At 48.2% G+C, this 23766-nt stretch overlaps 1 protein-coding gene across 1 annotated transcript; it reads left to right on the top strand.

Annotated features, from left to right (window-relative positions):
• The first annotated feature begins 20712 nt into the window (after nt 1–20712).
• LOC109785206 (uncharacterized) lies at nt 20713–23242 on the top strand. Its single transcript, XM_020343817.3, has 3 exons — nt 20713–22070; nt 22479–22541; nt 22952–23242. Exons 1-2 carry the CDS (start codon nt 20786–20788, stop codon nt 22526–22528), a joined length of 1335 nt encoding a protein of 444 aa, XP_020199406.1. The 5' UTR covers nt 20713–20785; the 3' UTR covers nt 22529–22541; nt 22952–23242.
• Nucleotides 23243–23766: the final 524 nt, after the last annotated feature.

Raw genomic sequence — 23766 nt, 5'->3', positions numbered from 1 at the left:
CGAGCAGATGTATGTAGTGAAAACCGTCAACTCCAAGCCCGTCTGAAGAATGTTATTTCTTTAGAGAAAATGAAGCAGGCTCTGGAGAAGAAGGATCGGGATCTTGCTGCTGCACAGAAGGAAGCGCGATAGAAGACGGCGCTTGCTGACAAGAAGCTTGCTTCAGTCGGCAAGTTAGAAGAAGAGAACTCCAAACTGAAGGCTGCTGTTTCTGACGCCAATCGGGAGGTCGAGCGACTGAAGAAAGACAAGGACAAGCTGACAAGCGAGCTTGGGAGCCTCAAGGCCAGGAAGGGCGAGTTGGAGTCTTATCTGGGCCAGCTTGCTGCAAAGCTGGTCCTAAAACTTGAAGGTACTAATGATTGACTGACTTATTGCGGTCGACTGTCAAGCCCGATCATATCGTCGACTCACCGTTTACTCAACTGTGCAGAGCTTTGCCAAGATTTTGAAGCGGAAACTGGGCGGGTCGAAACAGGTCTCGACCCCATAAATTGCCCAGTCAAAGATGACGTCGCAATGAATGTGCTGCGATTAGAATCTCGCATGGACAGCGTGGTTGCTTATCTTGCCCGCCTGAAGGCGGCGATGACTCGGGTTGATGCTGAACTCTGGCCTCAGGCAGAACTATCTCAAGACCTCGAGTCTCTGATGGCTCGACTGAACCAAATACCTGACCGAGTGCAAGAATGGAAAAAGTCATCTGCTCGCTGCGGTGCTGATGTCGCCTTGTCTCTGGTCCGAGTGCACTGCAAGGATGTCAAAGAAGACAAGCTGGCGGAGCTCAAGGTTGCTAACACAAAAAGGCACACTTTCCAGTCCTTTATGGACACTTTCCTTGATGCTGCCACTCGCATCGCAGACAGCATAGACCTTGACAGTTTCTGCGTCCCAGCCAGTCCTTCTCCCGATGAGTGGCCAAAAAACATTATGCTCCACCTTTATTTGCCTCGGAATGCCGAGTGATTGTGTAATCTTTAAATTTCTTCGGGCTTGATGCACGAGTACTTTTGATATGCGGTACAGAACCTTAGGATTTATCTAAACTTTGTTTACCTTGATATATGCTTGCGTTTGTCTTCGAGTGGGTTTTGTTCTTCACTCGAAATAATCTTTGAACCTGAGATGCAGCTCTGAGGAGGAGATTCCAGTCGACCTGCACCTCATCGTCCTTGTGGATGAGGATGGAGCGTACGTTGTACTTGTGGTGTAGTTCCGAGGAGAAGGTTGCAGTCGACCTGCACCTCGTCGTCCTTGCGGATGAGGATGGAGTGTACGTTGTACTTGTGGCGTAGCTCCGAGGAGAAGGTTGTAGTCGACCTGCACCTCGTCGTCCTTGCGGATGAGGACGGAGCATACGTTGTATTTGTGGCGTAGCTCCGAGGAGAAGGTTGCAGTCGACCTGCACCTCGTCGTCCTTGCGGATGAGGATGGAGCGTACGTTGTATTTGCGGCATAGCTCCGAGGAGAAGGTTGCAGTCGACCTGCACCTCGTCGTCCTTGCGGATGAGGATGGAGCGTACGTTGTACTTGTGGCGTAGCTCTGAGGAGAAGGTTGCAGTCGACCTGCACCTCGTCGTCCTTGCGGATGAGGATGGAGCGTACGTTGTATTTGTGGCCTAGCTCCGAGGAGAAGGTTGTAGTCGACCTGCACCTCGTCGTCCTTGCGGATGAGGATGGAGCATACGTTGTATTTGTGGCGTAGCTCCGAGGAGAAGGTTGTAGTCGACCTGCACCTTGTCGTCCTTGCGGATAAAGATGTGTTTAAAACTTAGGCGAGTACTGGACTACAGCTAAGCCCCCGAGTGGGAGGGTTGCTCACCGCTCGGTAGGATTTTTTACACTTAGGCGAGTACTGGACTGCAGCTAAGCCCCCGAGTGAGAGGCTTGCTCACCACTCGGTAGGATTTTTTTAAACTTAGGCGAGTACTGGACTGCAGCTAAGCCCCCGAGTGAGAGGGTTGCTCACCACTCGGTGGGATTTTTTAAACTTAGGCGAGTACTGGACTGCAGCTAATCCCCCGAGTGAGAGGGTTGCTCACCACTCGGTGGGATTTTTTAAACTTAGGCGAGTACTAGACTGCAGCTAAGCCCCCGAGTGAGAGGCTTGCTCACCACTCGGTAGGATCTTTTACACTTAGGCGAGTACTGGACTGCAGCTAAGCCTCCGGGGAGGCTTTCTCACCACTCGGTAGGATTTTTTAAACTTAGGCGAGTACTGGACTGCAGCTAAGCCCCCGAGTGAGAGGCTTGCTCATCACTCGGTAGGATTTTTTGAACTTAGGCAAGTACTGGACTACAGCTAAGCCTCCGAGTGAGAGGCTTGCTCATCACTCGGTATGATTTTTTAAACTTAGGCGAGTACTCGCCTGCAGCTAAGCCCCCGAGTGAGAGGGTTGCTCACCACTCGGTGGGATTTTTTAAACTTAGGCGAGTACTGGACTGCAGCTAAGCCCCCGAGTGAGAGGGTTGCTCACCACTCAGTGGGATTTTTTAAACTTAGGCGAGTACTGGACTGCAGCTAAGCCCCCGAGTGAGAGGCTTGCTCACCACTCGGTAGGATTTTTTACACTTAGGCAAGTACTGGACTGCAGCTAAGCCTCCGAGTGGGAGGCTTGCTCACCACTTGGTAGGATTTTTTAAACTTAGGCGAGTACTGGACTGCAGCTAAGCCCCCGAGTGAGAGGCTTGCTCATCACTTGGTAGGATTTTTTGAACTTAGGCGAGTACTAGACTGTAGCTAAGCCTCCGAGTGAGAGGCTTGCTCATCACTCGGTAGGATTTTTTAAACTTAGGCGAGTACTGGACTGCAGCTAAGCCCCGGAGTGAGAGGTTGGCTCATCACTCGGTAGGATTTTTCAAACTTAGGCGAAACGGATTCGCGGCTAAGCCCCCGAGTGAGAGGCTTGCTCATCACTCGGTAGGATTTTCAAACTTAGGCGAAATGGATTCGCGGCAAAGACACCCACTGGGGGATTTCAGATGCAAACAAAAGTAACAACAACCATTTAGGAAGACTGTAAAGCTCTTGTCTTTGATAAACAAACTAGAAAGGTATTTCTTCTTACATCTCATGCGAATGAGTACTCAAGTATAAAAGGGGCAGAGCAGCTCCGCGTTCCAAGCCCGTGGCTCGTCTTTCTGATGCTCGACATTGTAAAGATGGTATGCTCCATTGTGGAGAACTCTGGTGACAATGAAGGGACCTTCCCAAGCAGGGGCGAGCTTGTGTGGTTTCTACTGATCCACTCGAAGAACCAAGTCTCCCTCTTGAAAGGCTCGGCCCCTCACGTTTCTGCGTGGAATCGATGCAAGTCTGGCTGATAAATGGTCGACCGGATTAAGGCCATCTCTCTTTCCTCCTCTAGGAGATCGACTGCGTCCTGCCGGCCCTGTTCTACTTCATCTTCAGAGAAGAGCTCGACTCGGGGTGCATTGTGAAGCAAGTCACTCGGTAGAACAGCTTCAGCTCCATAAACCAAAAAGAATGGAGTTCGGCCAGTCGACCGATTGGGAGTTGTCCTCAGTCCCCAAAGAACTGATGGAAGTTCATCGACCCAGGCGCCTGCTACATGCTTGAGATCACGCATTAGGCGGGGTTTCAGTCCTTTGAGAATCAAGCCATTTGCTCTTTCTGCTTGTCCATTCGACTGCGGGTGGGCGACTGAAGCATAGTCGACTCGTGTGCCTTGGGAAGCACAGAAGGCTCTGAACTCATCAGAATCAAAGTTCGACCCGTTGTCAGTGATGATGCTGTGCGGAACTCCGTATCTGAATATCAATTCTCTGATGAAACTGACGGCAGTACTGGCCTCAAGATTCTTGATAAGCTTGGCTTCAATCCATTTGGTAAACTTGTCGACTGCTACAAGCACATGAGTGAAGCCGCTCCTACCAGTCCTCAGGGGTCCAACCATATCCAATCCCCAAACAGCAAAGGGGCAGATGAGTGGAATAGTCTTCAGGGCTGACGCAGGCTTGTGGGACATATTGGAGTAAAACTGGCAGCCTTCACATTTGTCGACTATATCTTTTGCCATTTCATTTGCTCATGGCTAATAAAATCCAGCTCGGTATGCTTTGGCCACAATAGTCCCAGAGGACGCATGGTGACCACAGGTCCCCGAGTGGATGTCGTTGAGGATCATTCGACCTTCTTCTGATGTTATGCATTTCTGGCTGACTCCAGTTACGCTTTCCCTGAACAGATGCCCTTTTATCACAGTGAAGGCTTTGGATCGACGGACGATCTGTCAAGCCTCTTCTTCATCCTCTGGGAGTTCCTTCCTAAGGATATAGGCAATGTATGGCACTGTCCAGTCGGGAGTGATGACCAAAACCTCCATGATCAGGTCGACCACGGCAGGGACTTAGACTTCAGTCGGATCTGTGGCACTCTTAGGCTGCGGGGGCTCTTCAGTGAAAGGATCTTCTTGAACAGAAGGTGTATGAATGTGTTCTAAAAATACGTTGCTGGGAATGGCTTCTCTCTTGGAACCTATCTTGGCCAAATCATCGGCTGCTTGATTTTTCAGTCGGGGTATATGATGGAGCTCTAACCCCTCAAACTTCTTTTCCAACTTCCTCACCGCATTGCAATAAGCAGTCATAGCTGGGCTTCTGACGTCCCACTCCTTCATCACATGATTGACTACCAAATCTGAGTCGCCGTAGACCATGAGGCGACGGACGCTGACTGAGATGGCCATACGTAACCCATACAAAAGTGCTTCATATACCGCTTCGTTATTGGAGGAATCAAAGTGAATCTGGAGAACATATCTGAGCTTGTCTCCTCGGGGGGATACCTGTTGGGGAACCTAGTAATAATTCAAAATTTTCCTACGTGTCACCAAGATCAATCTAGGAGATGCTAGCAATGAGAGAGAGGGAGTGCATCTTCATACCCTTGAAGATCGCTAAGCGGAAGCGTTACAAGAACGCGGTTGATGGAGTCGTACTCGCGGCGATTCAAATCGCGGAGGATCCGATCTAGCGCCGAACGGATGGCGCCTCCGCGTTCAACACACGTACAGCCCGGGGACGTCTCCTCCTTCTTGATCTAGCAAGGGGAGAGGAAAGTTGAGGGAGAACTCCAGCAGCACGACGGCATGGTGGCAATGGAGCTCGTGGTTCTCCGGCAGAGCTTCGCTAAGCACTACGGAGGAGGAGGAGGAGTTGGAGGAGGAGAGGGCTGCGCCAAGCAAGGGGTGCGGCTGCCCTCTCTCTCCCTCACTATATATAGGGGGAAGGGGGGTGGAGGAGGCGCCCTAGGGTTCCCTAGTGGAGGGGCGGCGGCCACAGGGGAAACCCTAGATGGGTTTGGGCGCCCCCACCCCTGGGAAACTTGCCCCCCAAGCCGGGAGGGGTGGCTGCCCTAGGGGAGGCGCCCCCACCTCTCCACGTTACGTGAGAGGGGTTGGGAGGGGCGCACGGCCCCTTAGTGGGCTGGTGTGCCCCGTCCCCTTGGCCCATAAGGCCCCCCAAGGCTTGCCGGGGCCTCCGAAACACCTTTCGGTCACGCTGGTCGTCACCCGGTACTCCCAGAACAATTCCGGACTCCAACCCTTCGTCCAATATATCGATCTTCACCTCTGGACCACTCCGGAGCTCCTCGTCATGTCCGGGATCTCATCCGGGACTCCGAACAACCTTCGGTAACCACATACTATTTCCCATAACAACTCTAGCGTCACCGAACCTTAAGTGTGTAGACCCTACGGGTTCGGGAACCATGCAGACATGACCGAGACACCTCTCCGGCCAATAACCAATAGCGGGATCTGGATACCCATATTGGCTCCCACATGTTCCACGATGATCTCATCGGATGAACCACGATGTCGGGGATTCAATCAATCCCGTATTCAATTCCCTTTGTCTATCAGTATGTTACTTGCCCGAGATTCAATCGTCGGTATCCCCATACCTCGTTCAATCTTGTTACCGGCAAGTCTCTTTACTCGTTCTGTAACGCATGATCCCGTGGCTAACTCATTAGTCACATTGAGCTCATTATGATGATGCATTACCGAGTGGGCCCAGAGATACCTCTCCGTCATACGGAGTGACAAATCCCAGTCTCGATTCGTGCCAACCCAACAGACACTTTCGGAGATACCTGTAGTGCACCTTTATAGCCACCCAGTTACGTTGTGACGTTTGGTACACCCAAAGCATTCCTACGGTATCCGGGAGTTGCACAATCTCATGGTCTAAGGAAACGATACTTGACATTGGAAAAGCTCTTAGCAAACGAACTACACGATCTTGTGCCATGCTTAGGATTGGGTCTTGTCCATCACATCATTGTCCTAATGATGTGATCCCATTATCAATGACATCCAATGTCCATGGTTAGGAAACCATAACCATCTATTGATCAACGAGCTAGTCAACTAGAGGCATACTAGGGACATGTTGTGGTCTATGTATTCACACATGTATTACGGTTTCCAGTTAATACAATTATAGCATGAACAATAGACAATTATCATGAACAAGGAAATACAATAATAACCATTTTATTATTGCCTCTAGGGAATATTTCCAACAGTCTCCCACCTGCACTAGAGTCAATAATCTAGTTCACATCACTATGTGATTGTAATGAATCCAACACCCATGGGGTTTGTTCATATCTCGCTTGTGAGAGAGGTTATTAGTCAACGGGTCTGAACCTTTCACATCCGTGTGTGCTTTACAAATCTCTATGTCATCTTGTAGATGTAGCTACCACGCGCTACTTGGAGCTATTCCAAATAACTGCTCTACTATACGAATCCGGTTTACTACTCAGAGTCGTCCGGATTAGTGTCAAAGTTTGCATCGATGTAACCCTTTACGACAAACTCTTTTACCACCTCCATAATCGAGAAAATTCCTTAGTCCACTAGTTACTAAGGATAAGTTCGACCGCTGTCATGTGATCCATTCCTGGATCACTATTGTACCCCTTGACTAACTCATGGCAAGGCACACTTCAGGTGCGGTACACAGCATAGCATACTATAGAGCCTACGTCTAAAGCATAGGGGACGACCTTCGTCCTTTCTCTCTCTTCTGCCGTGGTCAGGTCTTGAGTCTTACTCAATACTCACACCTTGTAACACAGCAAAGAACTCCTTCTTTGCTGATCTATTTTGAACTCCTTCAAAATCTTGTCACGATATGTATTCATTTGAAAGTACTATTAAGCGTTTTTGATCTATCCTTATAGATCTTGATGCTCAATGTTCAAGTAGCTTAATCCAGGTTTTCCATTGAAAAACACTTTTCAAATAACCCTGTATGCTTTCCAGAAATTCTACATCATTTCTGATCAACAATATGTTAACAACATATACTCATCAAAAATTCTATAGTGCTCCCACTCACTTCTTTGGAAATAGAAGTTTCTCATAAACTTTGTAAAAACCCAAAATCTTTGATCATCTCATCAAAGCGTACATTCCAACTCCGAGATGCTTACTCCAGTCCTTAGAAGGATTGCTGGAGCTTTGCATACTTGTTAGCATCTTTCAGGATTGACAAAACCTTCTGGTTGTATCACATACAACCTTTCCTCAAGAAAATCGTCGAGGAAACAATGTTTTTGACATCCTATCTGCAAGATTTCATAAATAATGCAGTAACTGCTAAGATAATTCCAACAGACTCTTAGCATCGCTACGAGTGAGAAAATCTCATCGTAGTCAACTCCTTGAAGTTGTCGGAAAACATTTTAACGACAAGTCAAGCTTTCTTAATGGTGACACTTACCATCATTGTCCGTCTTCCTTTTAAAATCCATCTGCACCCAACAGCCTTACGACCATCAAGTAGTTCTTCCAAAGTCTATACTTTGTTTTTATACATGGATCCTCTCTCGGATTTTATGGCCTCCAGCCATTCATCGGAATCTGGGCCCACCATCACTTCTCCATAGCTCGTAGGTTCATTGTTGTCTAGCAACATGACTTCCAAGACAGGATTACGTACCACTCTGAAGTAGTACACATCCTTGTCTTCCTACGAGGTTTGGTAGTGACTTGATCCGAAGTTTCATGATCACTATCATAAGCTTCCACTTCAATTGGTGTACGTGCCACAAGAACAACTTCTTGTGCCCTGCTACACACTAGTTGAAGTGACGGTTCAATAACCTCATCAAGTCTCCGCCATCCTCCCACTCAATTCTTTCGAGAGAAACTTTTCCTCGAGAAAGGACCCGTTTCTAGAAACAATCACTTTTGCTTCCAGATCTGAAATAGGAGGTATACCCAACTGTTTTGGGTATTCTATGAAGATGCATTTATCCGCTTTGGGTTCAAGCTTATCAGCCTGAAACTTTTTCACATAAGCGTCGCAGCCCCAAACTTTTAATAAACGATAGCTTAGGTTTCTCTAAACCATATTTCGTACGGTGTCATCTCAACGGAATTACGTGGTGCCCTATTAAAGTGAATGTGGTTGTCTCTAATGCCTAACCCATAAACGATAGTGGTAATTTGATAAGAGACATCATGGTATCCACAATATCCAATAGGGTGCATTTATGATGTTCGGACACACCATCACACTATGGTGTTCCAGGCGGTATTAGTTGTGAAACAATTTCCACAATGTCTTAATTGTGTACCAAACTCGTAACTCAGATATTCATCTCTATGATCATATCATAGACATCTTATCCTCTTGTCACGACGATCTTCTACTTCACTCTGAAATTACTTCAGACTTGTATTTCATCAAGTAAATATACTTAGAATCTACTTAAATCATCTATGAAGTAAGAGCATAATGATATTCACTGCGTGCCTCAGCACTCATTGGATTGCACACATCAAATGTATTACTTCTAACAAGTTGCTCTTTTGTTCCATCTCACTGAAAACGAGGCCTTTCAGTCATCTTGCCCATGTGGTATGATTTGCATGTCTCAAGTGATTCAAAATCAAGTGAGTCCAAACGATCCATCTGCATGGAGTTTCTTCATGCATATATACCAATAGACATGGTTCGCATGTCTCAATCTTTTCAAAAACGAGTGAGTCCAAAGATCCAACTACATGGAGCTTCTTCATGCGTTTTATACCAATATGACTCAAATGGCAGTGCCACAAGTATGTGGTACTATCATTACTATCTTATATCTTTTGGCATGATCATGTGTATCACTACGATCGAGATTCAATAAACCATTCATTTTAGGTGCAAGACCATTGAAGGTATTATTCAAATAAACAGAGTAACCATTATTCTCCTTAAATGAATAACCATATTGCGATAAACATAATCCAATCATGTCTATGCTCAATGCAAACACCAAATAACAATTATTTAGGTTTAACACCAATCTCGACGGTAGAGGGAGCATGCGATGCTTGATCACATCAACCTTGGAAACACTTCCAACACATATCGTCATCTCACCTTTAGTTAGTCTCCATTTATTCCGTAGCTTTTTATTTCGAGTTACCAACACTTAGCAACCGAACCGGTATCTAATACCCTGGTGCTACTAGGAGTACTAGTAAAGTACACATTAATATAATGTATATCCAATATACTTCTGTCGACCTTACCAGCCTTCTCATCTACCAAGTATCTAGGGTAGTTCTGCTTCAGTGACTGTTCCCCTCATTACAGAAGCACTTAGTCTCGGGTTTGGGTTCTACCTTGGGTTTCTTCACTAGAGCAGCAACTGATTTGCCGTTTCATGAAGTATCCCTTCTTGCCCTTGCCCTTCTTGAAACAAGTGGTTTTACTAACCATCAACAATTGATGCTCCTACTTGATTTCTACTTTCGCGGTGTCAAACATCGCGAATAGCTCAAGGATCATCATATCTATCCCTGATATGTTATAGTTCATCACGAAGCTCTAGTAGCTTGGTGGCAGTGACTTTGGAGAACCATCACTATCTCATCTGGAAGACAACTGCCACTTGATTAAAGCGATTGTAGTACTCAGACAATCCGAGCACATGCTCAACGATTGAGGTTTTCTCCCTTAGTTTGCAGGCTTAAGAAACTTGTCGGAGGTCTCACACCTCTTGACGTGGGCACGAGCCTAAAATCCCAATTTCAGCTCTTGGAACATCTCATATGTTCCGCGACGTTTCAAAATGTCTTCGGTGCCTCAATTCTAAACCGTTTAACATTACGCACTGAACTATCACGTAGTCATCAAAACGTGTATGTCAGATGTTCGCAACATCCACAAACGACGCTCGAGGTTCAGCATACTGAGTGGTGCATTAAGGACATAAGCCTTCTGTGCAGCAATGAGGACAATCCTCAGTTTACGGACCCAGTCCGCATAATTTCTACTATCAACTTTCAACTAAATTTTCTCTAGGAACATATCTTAGTAGAACTAAAGCGTAAGCTACGACATAATTTGCAAAGACCTTTTGACTATGTTCATGATAATTAAGTTCATCTAATCAAATTATTTAATGAACTCCCACTCAGATAGACATCCCACTAGTCATCTAAGTGATACATGATCCGAGTCAACTAGGTCATGTCCGATCATCACGTGAGATGGACTAGTCATCATCGGTGAACATCTCCATGTTGATCGTATCTACTATACGACTCATGTTCGACCTTTCGGTCTCTTGTGTTCCGAGGCCATGTCTGTACATGCTAGGCTCGTCAAGTCAACCTAAGTGTTTCGCATGTGTAAATCTGGCTTACACCCGTTGTATGCGAACGTTAGAATCTATCACACCCGATCATCACGTGGTGCTTCGAAACAACGAACCTTCGCAACGGTGCACAGTTAGGGGGAACACATCTCTTGAAATTTTAGTGAGGGATCATCTTATTTATGCTACAGTCGTTCTAAGCAAATAAGATGTAAACATGACAAACATGACATGCAAATCATAAAGTGACATGATATGGCCAATATCATCTTGCGCCTTTTGATCTCCATCTTTGAGGCGCGGCATGATCACCTTCGTCACCGGCATGACACCATGATCTCCATCATCATTATCTCCATCATCGTGTCTTCATGAAGTTGTCTCGCCAACTATTACTTCTACTACTATGGCTAACGGTTAGCAATAAAGTAAAGTGATTACATGGCGTTTTTCATTGACACGCAGGTCATACAATAAATTAAGACAACTCCTATGGCTCCTGCCGGTTGTCATAATCATCGACATGCAAGTCGTGATTCCTATTACAAGAACATGATCGATCTCATACATCACATATATATAATTCATCACATCCTTTTGGCCATATCACATCACATAGCATACCCTGCAAAAACAAGTTAGACGTCCTCTAATTGTTGTTGCATGTTTTACGTGGCTGCTATGGGTTTCTAGTAAGAACGTTTCTTACCTACGCAAAAGCCACAACGGTGATATGCCAATTGCTATTTACCCTTCATAAGGACCCTCTTCATAGAATCCGATCCGACTAAAGTGGGAGAGACAGACACCCGCTAGCCACCTTATGCATCAAGTGCATGTCAGTCGGTGGAACCTGTCTCACGTAAGAGTACGTGTAAGGTCGGTCCGGGCCGCTTCATCCCACAATGCCGCCGAATCAAGATAAGACTAGTAACGGTAAGCAAATTGAACAAATCATCGCCAACAACTACTTTGTGTTCTACTCGTGCATAGAATCTACGAATAGACCTAGCTCATGATGCCACTATTGGGGAACGTAGTAATAATTCAAAATTTTCCTACATGTCACAAAGATCAATCTAGGAGATGCTAGCAACGAGAGAGAGGGAGTGCATCTTCATACCCTTGAAGATCGCTAAGCGGAAGCGTTACAAGAACGCGGTTGATGGAGTCGTACTCGCGGCGATTCAAATCGCGGAGGATCTGATCTAGCGCCGAACGGACGGTGCCTCCGCGTTCAACACACGTACAGCCCGGGGACGTCTCCTCCTTCTTGATCCAGCAAGGGGAGAGGAGAAGTTGAGGGAGAACTCCAGCAGCACGATGGTGTGGTGGCAATGGAGCTCGTGGTTCTCCGGCGGAGCTTCGCTAAGCACTACGGAGGAGGAGGAGGAGTTGGAGGAGGAGAGGGCTGCGCCAAGCAAGGGGTGCGGCTGCCCTCTCTCTCCCTCACTATATATAGGGGGGAGGGGGTGGAGGAGGCGCCCTAGGGTTCCCTAGGGGAGGGGCGGCGGCCACAGGGGAAACCCTAGATGGGTTTGGGCGCCCCCACCCCTGGGAAACTTGCCCCCCAAGCCGGCAGGGGTGGCTGCCCTAGGGGAGGCGCCCCCACCTCTCCACGTTACGTGAGAGGGGTTGGGAGGGGCGCACGGCCCCTTAGTGGGCTGGTGTGCCCCGTCCCCTTGGCCCATAAGGCCCCCCAAGGCTTGCCGGGGCCTCCGAAACACCTTTCGGTCACGCTGGTCGTCACCCGGTACTCCCAGAACAATTCCGGACTCCAACCCTTCGTCCAATATATCGATCTTCACCTCCGGACCACTCCGGAGCTCCTCGTCATGTCCGGGATCTCATCCGGGACTCCGAACAACCTTCGATAACCACATACTATTTCCCATAACAACTCTAGCGTCACCGAACCTTAAGTGTGTAGACCCTACGGGTTCGGGAACCATGCAGACATGACCGAGACACCTCTCCGGCCAATAACCAATAGCGGGATCTGGATACCCATATTGGCTCCCACATGTTCCACGATGATCTCATCGGATGAACCACGATGTCGGAGATTCAATCAATCCCGTATTCAATTCCCTTTGTCTATCGGTATGTTACTTGCCCGAGATTCAATCGTCGGTATCCCCATACCTCGTTCAATATTGTTCCCCGCAAGTCTCTTTACTCGTTCCGTAACGCATGATCACTTGGCTAACTCATTAGTCACATTGAGCTCATTATGATGATGCATTACCGAGTGGGCCCAGAGATACCTCTCCGTCATACGGAGTGACAAATCCCAGTCTCGATTCGTGCCAACCCAACAGACACTTTCGGGGATACCTGTAGTGCACCTTTATAGCCACCCAGTTACGTTGTGATGTTTGGTACACCCAAAGCATTCCTACGGTATCCGGGAGTTGCACAATCTCATGGTCTAAGGAAACGATACTTGACATTGGAAAAGCTCTTAGCAAACGAACTACACGATCTTGTGCTATGCTTAGGATTGGGTCTTGTCCATCACATCATTCTCCTAATGATGTGATCCCGTTATCAATGACATCCAATGTCCATGGTCAGGAAACCATAACCATCTATTGATCAACGAGCTAGTCAACTAGAGGCATACTAGGGACATGTTGTGGTCTATGTATTCACACATGTATTACGGTTTCCAGTTAATACAATTATAGCATGAACAATAGACAATTATCATGAACAAGGAAATACAATAATAACCATTTTATTATTGCCTCTAGGGAATATTTCCAACAATACCAGTACCACCCCAGCACCGGAACCATTCAGCATCTTGGAACCATCAAAGAACATGGTCCAGTGCTCCGAGTGGATTTGAGTCGGTAGTTGCTATTCGATCCACTCGGCGAGGAAATCTGCTATTGCTTTGGACTTGATAGCTTTCTTTGCCTCAAACTTAATTTCCAGGGGAAGGAGTTGAATCGCCCACTTTGCCACTCAACCAGTTGCATCTCTGTTGTTCAGAATCTCTGATAATGGAGCGTCGCTGACGACTGTAATGGAGTGGTCAGAGAAATAATGTGCAACCTTCTTCGTGGTCATATAAATCCCATAAACAAGCTTCTGATAATGTGGATATCTTTGCTTTGATGGGGTCAAAACTTCAGAAACATAATATACTGGGCGCTGAACTTTATAGGCTTTTCCTTCCTCTTCCCGTTCGACCGTAAGTACTGTACTGACAACTTGTCCAGTGGCTGCAATGTAAAGCAGTAAAGGCTCTTTGCTGATTGGGGCAGCAAGCACTGGCTGGGTGGAAAGCAGGGCTTTGAGCTCTGCAAATGCTGCATCAGCTTCAGGAGTCCACTCGAACTTATCAGACTTCTTCATTAGTCGGTAAAGAGGCAATGCCTTTTCACTGAGGCGAGAAATGAATCGACTTAAGGCGGCCAAACAACCTGTAAGCTTCTGGACATCGTGCACACGCACAGGGCGCTTCATTCGGAGAATGGCACCAACTTTCTCTGGGTTAGCATCGATCCCTCGTTCGGAAACGAGGAAACCGAGTAATTTTTCTCCCGGAACTCCGAATGTGCACTTTGATGGATTAAGCTTGATATCATACCTTCTGAGGTTGGCAAAAGTTTCAGCAAGGTCAGCCAACAGGTTGGAACCTTTACGTGACTTGACCACAATGTCATCCATGTATGTTTCCACATTCCGACTAATTTGAGTGAGTAAACACTTCTGAATCATCCTGATGAATGTGGCTCCAGCATTCTTCAGACCGAATGGCATGGTGACATAACAGAAGCACCCGAATGGAGTGATGAAAGCCGTTTTTATCTCATCGGGTCCATATAGTCGGATCTGATGATACCCGGAATAAGCGTCCAAAAAGGACAAACGCTCACACCCTATAGTCGAGTCGACAATTTGATCGATGCGGGGGAGAGGAAAGTGATCTTTCGGGCAGGCCCGATTGATATGTTCGAAGTCAATGCACATGCGAAGTGAGTCGTCCTTCTTGGGGACCATGACAACATTGGCTAACCACTCGGAGTGGTAAATCTCTCGGATAAACTCAGCTGCTAGGAGTCGATCCACTTCTTCGCCGATTGCTTTTCTCTTCTGCACGGCGGACGTCGAAGGTGTTCTTTGACCGGTTTCACTTTTGGGTCGACTCGCAAACGGTGCTCAGCCAGCCCCCTAGGAACACCTGGCATGTCAGAAGGTTTCCGTGCAAAGATGTCCCAGTTCTCACGGAGGAACTGGATGAGCGCTTCTTCCTATTTGGAGTCGAGTGTTGTCGAGATGTGAGTCAAAGCAGCATTGGGATCAGTCGGGTGAATATGAATCGGCTTCGTTTCACCAGACGACTGAAATGCTGAATCTGTGGCAGGCTTCTTAGCTCGCAACAAATCACTCGGATCTGCATTTTTTTGATACTCCTGTAATTCCACAACTGCCATTTGTGCATCGGCGATCTTTGAGCCCTTCTGGAAGCACTCTTCTGCCATCTTCCGATTGCCAGTGATGGTAATCACTCCTTTAGGACTAAGCATCTTCAATTTAAGGTAAACGTAACATGGTCAAGCCATGAAACGTGCATAAGCCGGCCTGCCCAGAATAGCATGATAAGCACTCTGGGAATCGATGACTTCAAACGTCAACTTTTCCTTGCGATAATTCTTGGAATCACCAAAAACCACATCGAGGGCGATCTGGCCGAGCGACTCAGCCTTCTTGCCAGGAATAACCCCATGGAAACTCATATTGCTTTCACTGAGTCTAGACATCGGAATGCCCATTCCTTTCAAGGTCTCCGCATACAGTATGTTCCGACCACTGCCACCATCCATCAGAACCTTAGTCAACCGAGTGCCTTCGACGACTGGGTCGACCACCAACGCTTGCCTCCCAGGGGTGGCTATGTGTGTCGGGTGATCAGACTGGTCGAATGTAATGGTGGTCTGGGACCACTTTAAATAACTGGGCGTCGCCGGAGCGACCATGTTCACTTCTCGGTTGATGACTTTCAGTCGACTCTTGCTCTCAACATCAGCGAAAATCATCAGAGTGGAATTGACGTGGGGGTAACCATCATCGTCCTCTTCCTTATCCTCAACTTTGTCTGATTCTTTCTCCTTTTCTTTGGGCTGTTTCTCTCAGAACTGCTGGATTAGGAGCCGACATTGTCGAGTGGTGTGTTTCGGGTAGATGAGATTACCCTCCTCATCTTTTTTGATGTGAATGTGGCATGGTAAATCCAACACATCATTTCCGTCTTGATCTTTTACTTTCTTGGGGTTCCATGGCCCTTTGGGCTTCCCCTTGAACTTTCCTTGAGTCACGGCTAAGGTTTCTCCAGCAGCAGCTGGCTCGGCTTTGCGCTTCTTCTTCCGACTGGAGTTCCCTCCCCCGGTTTCGTGGGCGAGTGTTTTGTGCTTGCCACTCCGGAGCCGATCCTCTTCTTCACCATTAGCATACTTGGTGGCAATTTCCATCATTCGACTCAGAGACATATCTCCAGTCCGACCGAACTTCAGATTCAATTCTCGATACTTGACGCCTTCCTTGAAGGCACAAACTGCTTGGTGATCAGACACATTTTCCACTATGTGGTGTAACGTGATCCACCTCTGGATATAATCTTTTAAAGTTTCATTCGACTTCTGCACACAAGACTGTAGCTCAGTTAGCCCCGCTGGTCTTTTGCATGTACCTTCAAATGTTCTGACAAACACTCGGGCAAGCTCTTCCCAACTGTAAATACTGCCAGGTGCTAACTAATTCAACCACGCTCTGGCCGAACCCTCTAACATCAGAGGCAGGTGCTTCATGGCCACTTCGTCATTGCCACCACCAATCTGCACAGCCACTCGGTAGTCCTCAAGCCAAGTGTCAGGCTTGGACTCACCAGTGAATTTGCTGACTCCAGTCGCCAACCTGAAGTTGGGAGGAATCACTGCTGCTCTGATGGCTCTGCTGAAACACTCGGGACCCGAAACATGCACCCTGCTGCCGGTCGGGTAATCTCTATCGTGGCCATCTCTGTGTGCTCTGTTCCTGTCAACCAAACCTTGAACGAGAATGGATCTCGCGTCAAAGCCTGGCTCCCGGGGATCGACTGGAGTCCTTCGCCCACCACTGTGAGGGCGCCTGTCATCGTGTTGCCGAGGTGCGTATGACCCACTCCTTGGGGGAGGCGTGGGCACTCGGCGACGATCATCGTGGTCGAGTCGGTGATCATACTGCTCACGGTTTCTGTACAGATCTCGTCGGTCTCCACGTCCCTCACGCCTCGGGGGCGATCTTGGACTGTGAGCCGACTGGACTGTGTTTGCTACCACGGATCTGCTATGGATCCTATTCCGCGACTGAGATACTACTGTGTTTTGTTCTCCTGCTGCCCGGAGTAAAGCCCTAGTCTGCATCAAACCTCTGCCAGCTTCTGACTGGGAGGGCTGGATCGACTCTGCTATTCGGGCTGCAGCTGTGAGATTCTGAGTCGGAGTTCGGTATACCTGAGTAGGAGGCGGAAAAAGTTGTCATCGACTAGACTCAGGAATCCGCTGCCGAGCACGCTCGTCGAGTGCATGCTGGAGATTCTCCACTTGAGTGCGCTCAGCCAAGTTGGCCAGGCGCACCTCCTCCAAGGCCTGGGCCTCGGGGGTTTCTCTAACGATAGGAGTGTGAAGTGCATCCATGTTGCGGCGGCGAAGCTCTTCCCTCTGCTGCGAAGAGAGGGGCTCGGGGCGGTACTCCTCGTGGGCACGCGACGGATTGCCTCCGCCGTCGCCACCGTCCTCGTGGGGGAAGCCAGGAGGACTGCGCGGTCCGTTGACCATCAGGACTTCCGCCGCGGGGTCACTGCTCTCGCACTCGGACGCGGTCTCAATGGAGCCAGTCGACAGGTCGAGCAGGCCGTAGAGAGTTTCGTCGGGCTCGATTGCCGCGACTTGGGGGGTGGCCGATTGGCGAGCCACCGCGTGCCTCACCCACCGCTGGAGCCTCGACTGACCGGAACGCTTGTGCCAGCGGGCAGCAGGGAGTGAAGACGCCACCGGAGCCGACCAATACTGAGTCGACGGCTGCCGCAGGAGGACGCCGCGGACGCACGCGCGAAAGTGCGTTGCCCCACGGACGGGGAGCGCCTCAACGTCGAGTGGAGCTTCTTGTTGCCAAGCGGAGTCGTCGGCGACGAACAGGAGCGCGCCGAAACGGATCTCGCGGCCCTCGGCCAATCCTCCGCCTGAAACCATGCTGATGGGGATCGGAAAAATCGCAACTTCTCCAACAAGTCGCTAAGACACCTGCCCCAAGGTGGGCGCCAACTGTCGTGGTTCTAAGTCTGACAGTAGAATGGGGGTAGGGATGTAGAGGCAAGATCTTAGCTATGGAGAAGTTGTACGCAAGAGTTTTACGAGTTCAGGCCCTTCTCGGAGGAAGTAACAGCCCTACATCTCGGAGCCCGGAGGCGGTCGACTGGATTATATGTGTGTGTGTGTGTGTGTGTGTTACAGGGGGTGCGAACCCTTGTCTCAAAGGAGGGGGTGGCTTATATAGAGTGTGCCAGGACCCCAGCTCCCCTCCGTTACACAGGATTCAATGTACATAAAGTGAGAGCGTTACAGGTAACGTCAATAATAAAGTGCTATAAATGATCATTAAGTCTATGAGTAAACGTCCGACCGTTGCTGCGCAGAGTGGCTTTAGGTCTTCTGCATGTCGAGTGGTTGAGTGGTCGAGTGACCTAAATAAGGAGAGATCTCCGAGTGAATGGTAGGTCGAGTGGATTGCACTCGACACCTTTGTTGAGCCCTCTCTATTTGCTCTTGAACTTCTTTACTTCTAGGACAAGGACCTTAGGTAGGACGTATAGGTCAGGCCTATCGCCCTACCCTAGGTCTATGTCCTCATCGGTCACACATGCTACTTTTCAAAAATGTGCTTATCGTAAATTTGACATGGCAATTGTAGAGGAGACAAAATTTTAAGTTTTGCCATGTGAGTATAAGCACCCATGATGGCAATGTAGAAAAAAAACATAGTACAAATAGAAATGGCAAGTTTGTTTTAATAAAAAGCTATGTAGGTCATGAGGAATGAGGAAAAAAAATGTATTGGTGACATGGCAAAAGTATAGGATTTGAAAAAGGGATCACTTGAGTATGGTAGCTGTAAAAAACATTGTTATTGTAAATTTGCAATGGCAATTGTAGAGAGACAAACTTTCAAGTTTTACAATGTGAGTAGTCCACATGATGGCAATATAGAAAAAAAAATACAGTACAAATAAACATGGCATGTTTTAAAAAAATTATGTAGGTCATGGCAAATGCCATGATATAGAACAAATGTGTTCTACATATTTTTTTAAGGAGAAGAACAAAAACTTACAAAAAATTGCCATTATGTAGAGCAAACAAAAAAATGCCATGGCTCTGCAAAATTTGCCAATAACAGATTTTTTTGCCATGCTGTAAAATTTGCCATGGATCTGGAATTGTATTTGCCATGAGACTAGTACAAACTATTTCTTTGCTCACAATAGCTGCACGAGGCACTTACTTCTATTAAAAAAATCAACGACACCGCTATCTTAAGCCACCATGTGACAAAATAGGAAAAGAACTACTAATTGTCATGGGTCAAAAATTAAGTTGCCATGGCGAAAAAATTGAAGATGCCATGGCAAACACATCTTAATTCACCATTCGTCAACATAATTTGCCATGATAAGACATCATAATTTTGCCTTTTTTATTTTGTATTCAAAAAATATGAAGAGTTGTCATCGAATAAAATGCAAACTAATTGTCATGTACAGTTTGCCGGTTGTGCATTCTGTTGACTGGAAATTGATTGGTGTTACTGCATATTCAACATGTAGAGCATGAGAGGCTAGCCATGAAAAATCTGCAGTAGGTAAAATGCAGTACCTATGTTTCTCAGCCCCTCCCAAAGATAGCTTCTTGTCCCGTATCTGCCCTCCACGCGCGTGCCTATCGGCGGCCCTCGCGTCGCATCCACCGATGATGCTCCCTACCGTCGTTGCCTCGTTGGGCACCGTCAACAGTGCCTATTGTGGGACTCGCATGCACCTCGGCCTAGCCAAGCATCCCCTAAGCCCCCAAGCCTTGTGTCTCCTGAACTGCAGCCACCCCGCATTGATGGTCGTCACCTGAGTTTGGCACTACTACACCGTGAAGCTCCGACACTCGGGCCTGAAATAACATATTCAGCAGGCCACCATCCCCACCATCAGGACGTTTGCAATGAGTCGTAGATGCCCATCTCCATCGGTTGGAGATGGGTGGTGGACTGGTGGGTGAGTGGGTCGATTGCCAACCCTGCGTCCTAGCCGCCAATGCCGCTGCCTACCGCACCATCGCAAACATCCCCCTCTATTGCACACGTCACCGACCGAATCGCCGGGAGAGGGGAAGAGGCAATGGGGAGTGCGGGTGAGACATGACGAGTGGGCGGGGTGATGCGACTCCGACATAAAGCACACTATATTGGCCCGTTAACGAGGTCCCCCCCCCCCCCCCCCCCCCCCAAGAGAATGCTTGCTTGATGATGAGGTGGCGAGACGTTGTTTGCCAAGATTCATGCACTTAATCCAACGGTCCACTGAGCGTTCGCTTGAAAATCATTCCCACCAAATGTTGGTACAATAACATTTATGTTTATTTTTTATCTGATGCAAAATTCTATTTTTCCAAATGTTAGTGTGCAAGCATGGAGCGCGGCATATGCTGAGGCTCCAAGTTGCCTATGAGTTCTCTATACAACCATTTATTTCCATACTATAAATGAAATTCAAAACTCTTTTTGAACTAAATTCAAAACTTCTTGCCGAGCCTTCCGGCCGCAACCCCACCCATGCCTATGCGACACTCCTGCACGGTGACAGGGCCACAAGAAAACGATTCTCTGCATGTTCCGCTTTTTTATTGAAGATATATGTACACAAAATATCTCTGAAGATATATGTACAGTACCACAATTCCGATATTAGAAGCAAACTGCTCTTGGTTTTTTGAACTTGGAATTCAAGTTGCAACCTTTTTCTTTTGTCAGGAAGGGAAGACTGCACACTGACTATCGACAGGAAGGAGTCACCCAAACATCCACCAGTCCAACGGACGGACCACCGACCACACCATGTCGCTCCGGCGCCTCCTGGGCCTCTCCACCGCTGCCGTCTCCAGCCGCTACCTCTCCGCCGCCAGCGCCGTCTCCGGCCGCCTTCGCCGCTCCCTCTCCACCGGCGCTGCCTCCTCGCACCTGCCACCATGGGCCATCATCGACCACTCGGCCGAGGTTGACCGGTCGTCGTCGGCCCAGACCGCGCGCTTCCGCCCCGCGGACCCTCCGGGCGTCTCCAGCATCTCCGCCCCGGCGCACCTCATCGACCCCACGGCACGCCCCACCGCGGACAGCAGCAAGGTCCAATACCTCAGCGGCAACGTCGTCCAGGTCCTCTTCGGCCACGTCGCCGCCGCCAGCGGCGACGGCCACCTCCTGCTCAGCTACCACGACCTCCGGGCGGAGGGCCCTTGCACCTCCTGGGACCTCACCGGGAACCCCGAGCTCCAGCGCTTCGTCTGCAACCCCCTCACCGGCCAGATGCTCCGCCTTCCCGACATCGGCGGCTGCAGGAAGATCCTCGTCGTCCACCACATGGGCCTCCTCACCCAGGCCGACGGAGGGCTCGGCTGCGGGCCGCCCGACAGGTTCGCCGTCGCCGAGTTCGTCTTCAACGGCTCCGCCCTGGCGCGGTTCCTCTCCGACGAAGGCAAGTGGAAGACGGTGATGATGGGCTCGCCCGGCGGACCGCTGCTCCCGCGCGAGATGGAGATGAACCAGGAGACGGTTGCCTTCGACGGCCGGCTGTGGTGGGTCGACCTGACCTTGGGCGCCATCTCCGTCGACCCCTTCGCCGACCGGCCGGAGATCCGCTTCGTCGAGCTGCCGAGGGGGAGCGTGCTTCCTGCGCCTGCATGTGCGGACGAACGAGATCTCAGCAAAGTCGAGGAAAGGGCTCTGTCCATGCTGGAGCTGGCCAGGCGCCGGCGAATCGGCGTGAGCGAGGGGAGGCTGCGCTACGCCGAGGTGACTCCGGGCGGGCCGTTTCTGCTCAGCTCATATGCGCTCGGCGACGGCGAGGGCAGCGGCTGGAAGCTGGAGCACCAGGTGTCGCTCAGGAAGGTCTTGGCGGACGGAGGCTACCCGTGGCAGGAGAACTCGGCTCAATCGGCGCCGCAGATCGCCGTCCTTGACCCTCTCGACGCCAGTGTCATTTACATCAAGGTCGGCGAGCACGTCCTCGTCGTGGACATGCACAATGCGAAGGTGATCGGGGCCTCTCGGCTTGAAGACGAGTACTTTTCTCTCATACCATGCGTGCTTCCAGCGTGGCTTGGATCAAGCCGGATCCCCACGGCAGGTATGTAATCACCTGCTTGTTTTACTGCTACCAGTGTCCTTACATTTCAGTATTGCATTTGCTGGTCCATTGATTGATTGGTTCGTGTTTGGACAGAAGATTGTGAATTGTTCATGGATGAATTTTGGTGTTGAATTGACGCTGTCAGTAAGATCCAAACATGAATTGCAATCAAATACTAGGATTGGTACTATTGATCTAGTTAGACTGACTTGGTGTAGTTGTACCTCAGTTTGTTAGCCTGTACTTTGGTGTAACTGTACCACAGTAAGATCCAAATCATATCTATTCGCACAACTACTATGTTCATAGCGAATAGCAACACATAGTTTATAGATTGTTCTTGGTCAGCATTGTGTCTGTTATTCAAGTTATTGTACCTTGACCGCGTGGAAACCTTTTTTTCAGGCAACAAGGATTGCGTGGAATCGACAGATGATATGCTTAGTTTCGTCTAGAAGTGGCGAATGGGTATGATTCTATCGGCCAGCTTAACTAATGCTTCTTTGTTTGTCATCCAGTATTAGCCATCCATTCTCGTTGTCAGGACTCTGAATGTTATTTCCGCTTGTGGTAGTGATGACCTCTCATTGTGAGGAATCACTGTATAACAATTAATAAAGTCTAAAGCTGAAGCTTGTTATTTCCATACTAATGGTAAATATGTAATTTTGTGCTACAAAGTAAACATGCTCGGTTATTTCCAAACATAACTCCCTTCTAAACATAAAGACTCTAACTCACTTTCGATTTAATTTTTGGAGGTGAGATAAATGGACAATAATAGTACGTCTGTTTACTCAGTTATTTGATTTTCGATTTGAGTCTTTCTTTTCCATGCCGAGTCAAATATCCCTCATATATTTTTCTTTATTTTGTAGGTTTCCTGGAACTAATAGATTGAGGGGTTTTGCTATATTAGGAAGGAAGCTGGCGGTAGTTTGTCAAACTCTCATTTTGGTGGAAGTCTGTAGAAGTTTGGGCTTATTGTAGTGTGTTGATGAATTACTTTCTCGTTTAGAAGGAAAACATGGCAGTTGTTTCAAGAGAACTGAATTAAATCACATGTAATGGCAACCACATGACAGGATGCATGCTGTGCTTAGTTGGAAGACAATATTCTTTTCTTTTTGAAGTTCGAAAACAAATGTGCTCATATTTTTGCAGGAAAACATGGATGCATCCATGATTTAATTTCCGTAAGACTAGCCACAATGGAGAGTAACATACACTAGTAGCATACATATATCCCTAGAATATGTTACTACCTTCATAGTGGGTAGTAATAACATGAGTGTGGTGTCGTGCAAAGCTTCATTTATTAGGTTATAGACTCATATTGCATTGGGACATGTGATGTTACAGTAAGTTACTCAAACTACCTCTCTCATCATTAACTCATTGCCACATAAGCAAATTTGCTGAGTTGGACTCGATGTTACTGTTGAAGTTACTCCCATTGTGGCTAGTCTAAGCTTAGGTATCTTTGATTGTGACATCTATGATAGATTGATGACTCTGTCAATGCATCGGTATTCTAATGACAGATGTTTTCACCACTTTTATTGCTGCACAACAACAGAAATCACTAGGACAAAAGAGTTCCCTACCATAATATCTTCACAAAAATAAATACATGTACTTCCTCCGGATGGGGATGTTAGTCGGATGGTCACCAACAGATATTCCTGGTACT

Source organism: Aegilops tauschii, chromosome 5, assembly GCF_002575655.3.
Source record: "Aegilops tauschii subsp. strangulata cultivar AL8/78 chromosome 5, Aet v6.0, whole genome shotgun sequence".
NCBI lineage: Eukaryota > Viridiplantae > Streptophyta > Magnoliopsida > Poales > Poaceae > Aegilops > Aegilops tauschii.
This window is presented reverse-complemented; position numbering and strand designations above follow the sequence as displayed.